Source organism: Hyaena hyaena, unplaced genomic scaffold (genome assembly GCF_003009895.1).
Source record: "Hyaena hyaena isolate Hyena2069 unplaced genomic scaffold, ASM300989v1 scaffold_78, whole genome shotgun sequence".
Lineage (NCBI taxonomy): Eukaryota > Metazoa > Chordata > Mammalia > Carnivora > Hyaenidae > Hyaena > Hyaena hyaena.
The window spans coordinates 3,982,864-3,993,923 of record NW_024080710.1 but is presented as its reverse complement, the minus strand read 5'-3'; the positions used below and the strand labels follow the sequence as shown (position 1 = coordinate 3,993,923).

General features: G+C 37.2%; 2 protein-coding genes across 6 annotated transcripts in view; one reads left to right on the top strand and one right to left on the bottom strand.

The window, feature by feature from the left end:
• ERI2 (ERI1 exoribonuclease family member 2) overlaps nt 1–8,417 on the bottom strand; it is a 54,960-nt gene extending 46,543 nt beyond the window's left edge. For 3 of the 5 annotated variants that reach the window (XR_005528641.1, XR_005528642.1, XM_039233661.1), the window contains exons 1-8: nt 8,366–8,417; nt 7,038–7,105; nt 6,869–6,952; nt 5,551–5,678; nt 4,663–4,819; nt 3,572–3,672; nt 3,153–3,234; nt 2,495–2,583 (exon numbers count right to left, since the gene is read on the bottom strand). Coding sequence is in view for 3 of the 5 variants with exons in the window: in XM_039233661.1 (XP_039089592.1) it covers nt 2,495–2,583; nt 3,153–3,234; nt 3,572–3,672; nt 4,663–4,819; nt 5,551–5,678; nt 6,869–6,952; nt 7,038–7,105; nt 8,366–8,388 (732 nt within the window). In the remaining 2 variants the exon portion in view is untranslated. Of the gene's footprint in view, nt 1–422; nt 2,296–2,494; nt 2,584–3,152; nt 3,235–3,571; nt 3,673–4,662; nt 4,820–5,550; nt 5,679–6,868; nt 6,953–7,037; nt 7,106–8,365 lie in introns of those variants that run through there. The other 2 variants (XM_039233660.1, XM_039233659.1) reach the window with 2 other exon arrangements.
• Nucleotides 8,418–8,621: 204 nt separating this feature from the next.
• The window catches only part of REXO5 (RNA exonuclease 5), a 36,113-nt gene continuing 33,674 nt past the window's right edge, over nt 8,622–11,060 (top strand). Inside the window, exons 1-2 of the mRNA XM_039233658.1 lie at nt 8,622–8,693; nt 8,896–9,037. Coding sequence (XP_039089589.1) covers nt 8,900–9,037 — 138 coding nt within the window. The 5' untranslated portion in view covers nt 8,622–8,693; nt 8,896–8,899. The remainder of the gene's footprint in view (nt 8,694–8,895; nt 9,038–11,060) is intronic.

The following is an 11,060-nucleotide window of genomic DNA, read 5'->3' as shown; positions in this document are numbered from 1 at the left end:
CAGCACAGAGCCCGACGCGGGGCTCGAACCCACGAACCGCGAGATCATGACCTAAGCGAAAGTCAGACGCTTAACCGACTAAGCCACTCAGGTGCCCCGCTGAGAAATTTTTAAACATATAGTATCTGAACCAAATTTTTGATGTGTTGGTTTTCAAACTCTAGTTGAATAATTCTTCTGATATGTTGATGTACAAATCAGAACAAATCTTCAAGCTTTGAAATAAAACTAAACAACTTATAAAAGTTTTTAGGGGTGCGTGGGTGGCTCAGTCAGTTAAGTGTCTGACTCTTGATTTCAGGCTCAGGTCATGATATTATGGTTCGTGAGTTCGAGCCTGCTGTCAGGCTTTGTGCTGAGAGCATGGAGCCTGCTTGGGATTCTCTCCCTCTCCCCCCAGGACCCACCCCTACATACTCTTTCTCTTGCTCTCTCAAAATAAAGAAACTTAAAAAAAAGTTTTTAGAAAAAGAAAAAAATACATCAAGAAGATTTCATAATTCTCAAAGTACAAGTATCTAACTGGAAATAAGCTAGGGATTTTTATTAGTCATGCTTTTATTCAATTAATTTAAAAAGTTTAAATTTACTTCAAGGTCGAACTGTAACAACTGTAACTCTAATAGAGTATACAGAATATTTAATTTGTGGTTCTTCATAAAAGTATGATAAATTTGGCACGTTAATATATGACAAAAATAAAAGTGTAAGATGATTTTCAGAATACTCATGATGTTTGGAAATTCAAGGAACAATCAGGATTCATAGATGAATACAAGAGAAGTGTTAGATAACTGATGAAGGAAATTCAAAGTGGGCGAAATTGATTTTTTTCTCTATTTTCAGTGTGTGTGTATGTGTGTGTTTAATAGCCCCAGTGCAGTCTATAGAACTCAGATATGCTAAGTCTCCATAACTTGTAGCCCTATGCACTTTTTTATCACACAAAAAGTTGTATTAAAAATAGAGTTTAGATGTAGGGAAGGTTTATCAATTCCTCATTGAAGGTCTGAGTCTCAAAGAATTTTTAGTAGAAAAATTTACCTTTCTGTCACAAAGATGGCTTATTTCTGAAGAACTAAAAGTGAGTCCCCCCGGAGAATGAGACAGAACACTGCTGTTGGCTCTCTCCTTTCGAAGTGTTTGTTCCCACTTGAAATAACCACAACATTTTCTGTTTTCTTGATATTTCCCAATAGGGCAACAAAAGAAGACTTTTCCATGGTTTGGTCCATTATTACAAACAACAAGTCTCTTAGATCTTCGGCCACACTTGCATAAAGGAGGTGTAATTTTCCCACTCTTCCAAGGGTCTTGTAGGTTAACTGTAGAAGCTAAGATAGAGGGGAGGGCCTTCTGGGAACAACTACTCACTGGGGAGCCATCAGATAATGTAGGCTTTTCTTCATGAATAGTGAAGGACTGTTTTTTTGCTGGTGGGAAAGCTGGGGGACTGGAAGGATTTCGTTTAGTACCACATAAAAGGAGGGGGTATTTCCCCAAAACTGAAGGATGAGACATATTGGCATTAATACTGTTGAAGCTACTTGATTTGCATGCTGGTAATTTAAAGTCAGAAGCAACTGAACCTTGATCTTTGGCATCTTTTACATGATAAACAGTAGTATGTGGACTCTTATATACAATAGCCTTAGAGGTCTCAGATTTTTGAGGAGTTTCTTCTGTGCATTTCTTTAAAACCATTAATCTTTCTATGGAATTAAATGAAGTGTCTAAGTTTGAATCACTAATGGGAAGCATACAATCCATATTTTGCTTAGGCTGAGATGCTGGCAATAAAGCTACATCCTCCCAATCAGCCAACATAGGTAAACAATCAAGAGCAGAACTCATTTCCCTATCAGAAACATGATTAACAGATGAAATGGTAGTTGAAACAAGTACCAATTCTGAACTAACTGCTGAAGACTTAGGTTTGGTACCAAATGCAAGGTGTTCATTTTTTATGTGCTTCTGCATAGGTGTATTCAAGCTGGGAGATGGCAACTGCTCCAGAGAAGTAGAGGGCTTTGTATTAAGAACAGATAAATAGCTTTTGCCATTGTGAAGACCTACTTTTATATTGCTCTTTAGTTGGAACTGATCTTGTCCCTTTATAGGAGAATTCACATCAGCTGACCTCAAATGAACTTTTTCATGAGAATTTACTGTATTTTTAGGCTCCCTATCATATGTGCTCAGACCCCAAATGCTACTGTTGCAGACCGATGCTTCTTCAACTTGATTCGTATTCAAATTTCTGGCCAAAATGTTGGGATTCTTCTTAGTGGGAACCTATGATTCCACAGAATAGTTTTAGAAACTGTAAATTCACAATTTCCTTACTATACACTACATGTTTTGACAAAAAAGAATAATGTCATCATTCATTGATTTATAAATGATTCTGCACAATGATTATCTGTATTTCCATGAGCCTCTGACTACTTATGGAGTTTGATATAACAGAATAAAGAGGCAAAACACAACTAACCTTGTTTAAGGACCTTGTAATTTTCATTAAGCAACCATCCCTGATCATTTTCCAAGCAAGAAGGGCAGTATTCCGAGAATCATCCAACCCTGAGGAAACAGATATCAAACGCTGAATTTCATAGTACCAGTGTAAAGAAATATAGCAAAAATAAGAAATCACAATTCAAACTGGAACATACTATTTGTTTTATGATCATCTACTAATTCTAATCATAATAAATTACATTAGCAAAAAGCTGTGGCAACCTTACCAATAAAAGACAAGATTGCCCACATTTACAGAGAAGATAAAAATCTGTTACAGTTCACAAAAATGTAAGCAACATTCTGTAGGGAGCATGTTTTGTGAGTAATCTAATGATCTTGCTCAGTTTTTTCACTAATTCACGGTATTATTTGGGCATTTGTTTAATCTCCATTTGATTTAGCTAATTTCCATTCTTTTTAGCAACTACCACTAGATGGCAGTCTTTATCTTACACTACCAGTAATTTGAAAGTCAAATAATTTGAATAGTACAGTATAGATTAGGAGCTTTTTTTAGGCTGAAGAATATTCTTTATTAATGACATCACCAAAAACATGGTGATTCATATGAAAGACTTTATAAAAATAAAATGACTTACATAATAAAATTATTTTCAATTTATACTAACCAGAATGTTCTCGTCCCAAGAATTCTATTCCCACTTCCTGCAGGGCACCATGTAGTCCTTTTGGTTTTCTTCTATAGAAAGTCTAATCAAATAAAAGAAGACATATTCAAAAAAAAGGTTACTATTAGAAATGCTATATATTAAACACTTACTTTTCATAATTTTAAGCTCTATTAGATTTGGAATGTGTTTATTTTGTTGTGCTGTTTTATATATTTAAAAAATAATGTATTTTTTAAAAAATATATTTAAAATATTTAAAATATACTTAAATTTTTTTAATTTAAAAAATACAAAAAAAATAAAAGTTTCAAAAGAAAAAATATTTTATTTATAGTAACCTATACTTATGTGTGGGATGAAGTTTCATCATTTTTTAGTAGAAGGAAAGTGAACATGCCTCCCTCTTTGGCCCTTACCTTATAAGTTACTCTGAGATCAATCCAACAATTTAAGAACACAGGTTTTAACAGCTGTTTTCTTTTACACTCATACTCCAGGCAAACCCCCAAGTCCCAGTCTGCATTAAGTATATTAAAATAGAACAAATTCAAAGATGCCAAGTAGTTTTTACTTGTGCTATCATCATTTATAAATAAAAGGTTGAAAGATGATATAAAATAAAATAGTAAGATTTAGGAATAACATAATACACATATAATGTACAGTATACCACCAAACCATACTGTATACTTTAGTATATGTACTATATACAGTATATAAGCTATAATGTACATGCTATGACAGTATACTATATACTATATAAAATAAAGTCATAATGTATATGCTATAACATTATATAATATAAAATGAAATAAGATTTCTGTGCTGTTAACATCTAATAATTATTCACTTTACATAATTTATTAAGAAATTAAGTTGGTAACTAAGTTTCAAAATGATTTAACCATCCAGTAAAACACACCAAATATTTCAGAAAGAAGAGTAAGGTGTCAAGTTACAAGGCTTACATGGAGAAGGTTATCTGTTTTTAACATTCTAGGAAAGTACTAATGTAACTGGGAAACCAGACATCTTATAGAAACCTAAATCCAAATATGACTATCAATACTATGCTATCAATGGCACAGCATTGCTAGCAATGACTGTTAATGGCAATGTTACATCACAGGCATACAAAAGATCTAGTTTAATAACCCATTTTTTCCTAGTGTGAAAGTAATAAAAGCAAAGGATGTGAGTTGAATGAAGCTTCTTTTTTTCAAAATTGTAGAAATAGCGGTAGAGTTTTCACTAAATCATCTTTGCCATCAGAAGACCAGAGAGGAAAAATCTGGAAAGATTCTTAAAGTCTTAAAATTTTAAGGTATCCCAGAATGGTAATTTGAAAAATATGAATAAACTTACTTTCCTTCATTAACATCTGTTAGGCACTTAGATTTCTTTTTGAAGCCCAAGAGGTTAACAAGTATAATTCTTACTACAGATGATGAATTACATAGTGGTAACCCTACTTATTTGTGATTTATAGATATAACTTATTTCTTACCTGACCAAGTAACAAATGCGCATAATTTTACTTCAGAATGAGACAGATCTGAAATTCCAGTAGCAAAAATAATTTTCTTCTGTTGCTGAATCTTCTGAATCCATTTACAGAACTGAGATAAGCAAATCCTCAGAGGGACTCCTTCATCAACTTGAACCTGAGTAAAGTCACAAAATTTGAATTCAACAATCAAATTCCATAATTATTAAACACATCATTAGCACATAATTACACACTATATGGAGATATAAAAAAAGAAGAGGTTCTGACTGGCCAAGAGTTTATTTAGTGAAAAAGATATTAAAACACATGTAAGAGAGAGAATATAATGATTAGAATGTTGCAAGATAATAAAAATTAGGTTGCTCTATCTAAAATCACATAGAAATATAATAATTAAACTGTGACAGGCAGAAATTTGATATCACTTAATTTCCATAAAATAAATTTTATATTCATTTTTACACTATTCTTTCTCATTTTTAAAGATTCCAACAGAGTTCTGGAGGGAACATTATTTCTCCTAACAGTGCAAAAATCTAATACCATATGGTATATAGTTTTTACTTTCTTTTTAAAATTGATTACTGAATTTTATATATTTTTAAGTTTGTATATTTTAAGAGAGAGAGAGAGAAAGCAGAGAGAGAGAGGGAGAGAGAGAATCTCAAGCAGGCGCCATGCTGTCAGCACAGAGCCAGACACGGGGCTGTTATGTCACGGAAAGTGAGGTCATAACCTGAGCCAAAACCAAGAGTTGGATGCTTAACCAACTGAGCCACCGAGGCAACCCTTAACTGATGAATTTTAATATTTGCATCATACTTACTTGTTTCTGGGGGAGAGGGGTAGGATGAGAAGAGAGATAGGGATAAGAGTAGGGCATACCTGTTTTATGCCTGTCAGTTCCATGCAAAATTCAGAAAGAATTGGATGTTCCTGAGGCTGAACATAAGTATGGAACTCAGATTCAATCTCTCCAGTTGATGTGTTTAGCAATACTGCTGGAAATTCAACTACATGAAAGAATCACGAATTGAAACTAGAAGGTATAATTGTTATATTAATGAAGTAATTGCTCTAAATTAAACACGTTGTGTCACTATATAGCATTTTATATTATATACATTATGTATATATGTATACAGCTTACAGCATCATATACAATCATTGTTTCAGTGAAAGCATATTAAGATGACCAAAGCAGTGAGATATGTTATAATAAAATTATGCCAAAGAATAAGTCAGAATATTAAAGATTTAAGTATACCTACTTAAAACTCTTGTATTTCCACAATTAAATAAGAAGGCCATATGGAAGCTGAAATGTACTCCTTTCTATCCAATTGAAATTTTGTATGGAATTCTATAATAATTTTATATATGATGATACATTTAGATATTAGGTTTTTGTTCTCTTCGTTGGTCAAGTCAGGTTTTATAGTTAACTACCAATTCATAAACCATCTTGTTTTCTTTATACTAACTGCTGGAATGAAATATTACTCAGCCATCAAAAAGAATGAAATCTTGCCATTTGCAACAACATGGATGGAGTTAGAGTGTATTACACTAAGTGAAATAAATCAGTCAGAAAAAGACAAATACCATGATTTCACTCATATATGGAATTTAAGAAACAAAACAGATAAACATATGGGAGAGGGGAGAAAAAAGAAAAAACAAAGGGAAGCAAACCATAAAAGACTCTTAAAGATAGAGAACAGAGGGTTGATGGAGGGAAGTGGGTGGGGATGGGCTAGATGGGTGATGGGTATTAGAAGAGCACTTGTTAGGACGAGCACTTGGTATTTTAAGTGATGAATTCTATTCCTGAAACCACTATTTCACTCTATGTTAACTAACTGGAATTTAAATTAAAATTTGAAAAGAAAAACTGTTGACTGGTTTTATTCTATAAACTCTATTTTGTTTTAAAGTTTATTTATTATTTATTTCGAGAAAGACAGAGTGGGTGAGCAGGGGAGGGGCAGAGAGGAGGAAGAAGAGAGAATCCCAAATAAGCTCTACACTGCGAGTGCAGAGTTTGACGTGGGGCTCCAACCCATGACCTGTGAGATCATGATGTGAGCCAAAGTCAAGAGGCAAACGTTTAATTAAGAGAGCCATTCAGGTACCCCTATATCTATAAACTTTAATGTGACTCCTCTAAGCCTGGCTTTGATAACTGGCAGTCCAGACTTACTTATTTCTTGGCTCTGGTGGTGTTTCCCATCATTCCAACATGTTGATTCAAAATCAATGACAATTAAGTAGTCCAAAAACTGCTCTGAAAAACAAAGGGTGTCCTTATGCTTTATCAGCATTTAGAGTGCAAGGATACAGCATGTAAAGAAATGATGCACATTACTTACTGGATTTGCTTCTTCCTACATTTCCATTTGTTGGTGCAACGGACTTTCTTCTAATTAATCCAAGCTGCCTAAAAATGTAAAACAACTCAGTATTTTCAACAAACTCATTCACACTCCTGGCTGAATATGCTAACAAACTAATGGTATAACACTCATTATTAACGTATTAGTGTGAGAGGAAATTGAACTAATTTTGAGAGCAAAAGACCTTGGTTCTTATACTGATGGGGACACCTTCTTTTGATTTTAGTAGTCATTTTACCAGCATGAGCCTCAAACTTCATATTGCAAGCTTAGAGTACTTCTTTCTGCTCCCTGTATTTTATAGTAAATACTGAGGAACTTGAGTGATTGCAGAGGTAAAAATGCATTGACAAGCTTATTTTTGCCTTTGCATTTTTCACGCTTTTGCTATGTGCAAAGCACAGGAGGAGACTGGGCCGATCCAGTCTTCTAGGAGCTCAAAATATATCTGCATAAAGAAACTGAACATCCGTGGTAAACGACCGTAAGGTAATACTTGAGTCCACAGAAAGGGCTGGGATACTGAAATGTTAAGACAAACCACTCTGACCAGTTGGTAGTTTAACCATGTAGACACTTCTGTTGTAGTTTTTAGTTTAAGAGGTGTGATGGGGGGGGGGGGGGGAGAAAAAGGAGGTGTGATGGAAGTGCAAACAGTTGCGAATAACTGCTAATATTTCATTGTTTACTACATAGCAGACACTGAACTCTGGTGATCTCATTTAATCCTCAACGATGGTATGAGGTACTCACTTTTGCTACCTCTACTTTATAAGAAAACATTCAGTAACTTGCCAAAAAACAGATTTGGTGTGTGAACCCAGAATCACCCAACTCTGAAGCCCTCGCTATTTCCTAATACATTACAGTGCATCTAGAAATCGGAAATGTGCACATCGTGACTAGGAATCAGGGATTAGGCCACAATAAGTCACATTATGAATTAAACGCATCACTAGGAAGTGGTGGGGTGAACCGCTTGACAGGTGCGGTGAGGGCTGCCTGAGACCTCGGAACGGCCTACTAGGCGCAGTAATGTTCAACAAGTTCCCCGAGGCCTAGAATGGGCAGACACTGGTTCAAGTCCACACAGTCGTGAACCCGGTCCTTCCACCCTCGCGCTGAGAGCGGCCTGAGGCTCGAGACGGAGGTCCAGACAGAGATCTTTCAGTCCGGGCCAGAGAGGGAGACGCCGGGGCTGCAGAGAATGAAGCCTGACACCGCGAATGCCCACTGCCCAGCCCTGCCGTGGGCCCCAGCGCCGGACCAGAAGCCCCCCCGCAGCCCCAAAATCCCTCGCGTACCGCGCCAACTTCTTGGTCGCCATTCCTCGCACTCCCTTCTCCTCTCAGCCCAACTCCCGGAAGTCGTCAGAATCCCACTTCCGGGCGGTTCAAAAGTCTGGCGCGGCTGAGGAGGCTGCTACTGCGTCCGCGGCGGCTGCCCCTTTTTTCCCTCTGTCCGGCTTCTCTTTTGGCGTTTTCGGAGTGCGGGGGGCGGCGGGCGCCGGGAGTGGTTTGGCGGGGAAGTCTCTTTCCTTTTTTACAACGGGCGTAGGCGTTGTTTGCGCAGTTGGGGAACCGTTGGAGAACCGTTGGAAAACCGTTTAGAATCTTTCCTCCGGCGCGGACGGTAAAACCGTTGGTTTCGGTGCTGTTTTCTCCGCAGTGGAACGGGGAGCATCGTTGGCAGCCTTGCTTTTAAAGGGGAGGGGTGGGAGGTCTCCGTACACTCATTTGAGAGGATCTGAGGGAGGCGGTAGGCTGTCGAAGCCCCAGCTGTTTCCCCGTCGGGAGGCGGCGTTTCTTAAGCTCTCGCGTATCTTTTCCCCCAGACTCATGGAGTCCCAGAGGGAGAGGGCCGGGAAGCACCTCAAGAAGGGCAGGAAGAGGAGGCGAGGCCCGAACATGCTGGTCGGGGCGGCTGAGGCGATGAGAGCCCGTTGGGAACTTGAGGAGAGTCAGCCCGAGGCCAAGGTGAGCAACGGGGAGCCGGAGTAGGCGGTCCAAGGGTTGAGGCCTCCCCAGGAGCCTTCTGGGCCCCAGTCCGCCTCACCTACCCACTAGCCTTTCCGTAAAATGGGAATGATAGTGGAATACCACCTGCGTCAGGGTTGATACTGGAGGTTTAAACCAGTGGTAAGGTGCCTGCGACCCTAAAAGAATGTTCATTCAACAATTTCTTCTGTGTGCCAGAAATGGTTCTAGGTTTGGGGGGTATCCAAGTGCAGAAAGCCAAAATTCCCTGTTCTCTTGCTATTTACATACCATAGTGGCATAGCAAGGTTGATGATCATCCCTGCCATTTATTGAGAGCGAAATATATGTAGCCCATCTCTTCAGTCATAAGATTTCTCTTGTCTGCCATATTCTGGGCACAGCCAAAGATATTCGAAGCATCGGTGAATAAAGAAAGGTTCCTACCTAGTTGTAGGGGAAAGACAGGTAAGTTACATACAAGTTCCCCCCACTATCCAAAAGTAGAGTGGTCCTTTCTAAGCTGAAATGGTGTAAAGCAAAGAAGCATTTATTAATTCATATAAAAAATTAAGCATTTTCCGACCCTCCCAAATAAACTGTTAGGTTTTCTGATATCTCAGGACAGATCTTGCTAACTAATGCACAAAATCAAGATAAAGTGCAGATGCTCACAGACACAAATCAAAGCTGTGAGAGCTTCTTGTTCAGTGTAGTCCTTGGAAATGTAGCTTGACTATGCCACTTTAATTGCGAGGGGTGCCTTTCTCTGTAACTGGCTTGTGAAACATGCTGCAGGTAAAAGTAAAAACAGGCACATTGCTAATAAAGGTTTTTTGTAAAAGGGAAGTGGCAGAACACAAGCTTTCAGAAGGCTAGAGATCCTTGTATGTTAAAAGGGAATTAGTGCTATGAAAACATTAATTGAAAACCTCTATTAAAAAGGGATTCTTTGTTTTTTCTTTTTTTGCCTATCAGGTTGGCAGAGCAACTTTTTAAGGGTTAATGTGTGAGAAATGTAAGGAGATACAGACTTATCACTTTTATTTTGGAACAGTCTCAAAGTTAAAAGTTGTAGGAAGAGTACCAAAAACATTTCAAAGTATTTGCAAACAATGCTTCATGACCACCACCCCTGTATTTTAGTATGTACTTCCTATAAAAAGTCCTACATAACCACCGTGCAACCATTCAAGTTAGAAAAAAACCATTCATATGTATACATTTACAGTACTATACTATATTTACCAAAAGTGATCCACATATAAGTGGCTCTACACAATTTAAACCTCTGTTCAAGGATCAACTGTAGGTGTTTATTTTGATCAGGAACTTATCTGGAGAATTTATCCAAGTGTACAGGGATGTTTAAAACAATGCTCATAATATTACAATTTTTTACAAAGACCATGTCCTCAGTGGTGAATTTTTTCACATTTTAAGTGTTGAAGTAAATTTAGAGAATGGACTATTAAAATTTGTATTTGTTACATTTAACTGCTATGGAAAGATACTTACAAAATTTTATTGTTTTTTTAATTTGTCTGGGGGGAGTTGGTTACCAATAAGAATGTATAGTACAGTCCTTTAGGGGCAGTATAGTATAGAGATGAAGATTTTAGGCTTTGGAGCCAGTATTCCATTCTTTGTTCTGCCACTTACCCATTCCTTCATTTCTTTATGTAAAATGGTGATAAAGTAGTAGCCACTTTAAAAGACTTATAATAATTAAATGATTTAATAAATATGAAGTGCCCAGAACTGTTAAATGGCTAATTAATAGGTGCTCAACATTAAAGGCTTATGGGAACAATACAATAATAATAATGTCTAATGTTTATTAAGTACTTATGATAATGTCAGTCTCACTACATTGCACTTGCACTACCTCGTTGGTCTTCCCAAAATCTCATGAGGTGAAATTATAATTACTCCATAGATGAAGAAACTGAGTCTTAGGTTAAGGTACTTGTCTTACATGGTAGAGCTTGGCATTTGAATTCAAGCAGTAGAAGTCCAGGAC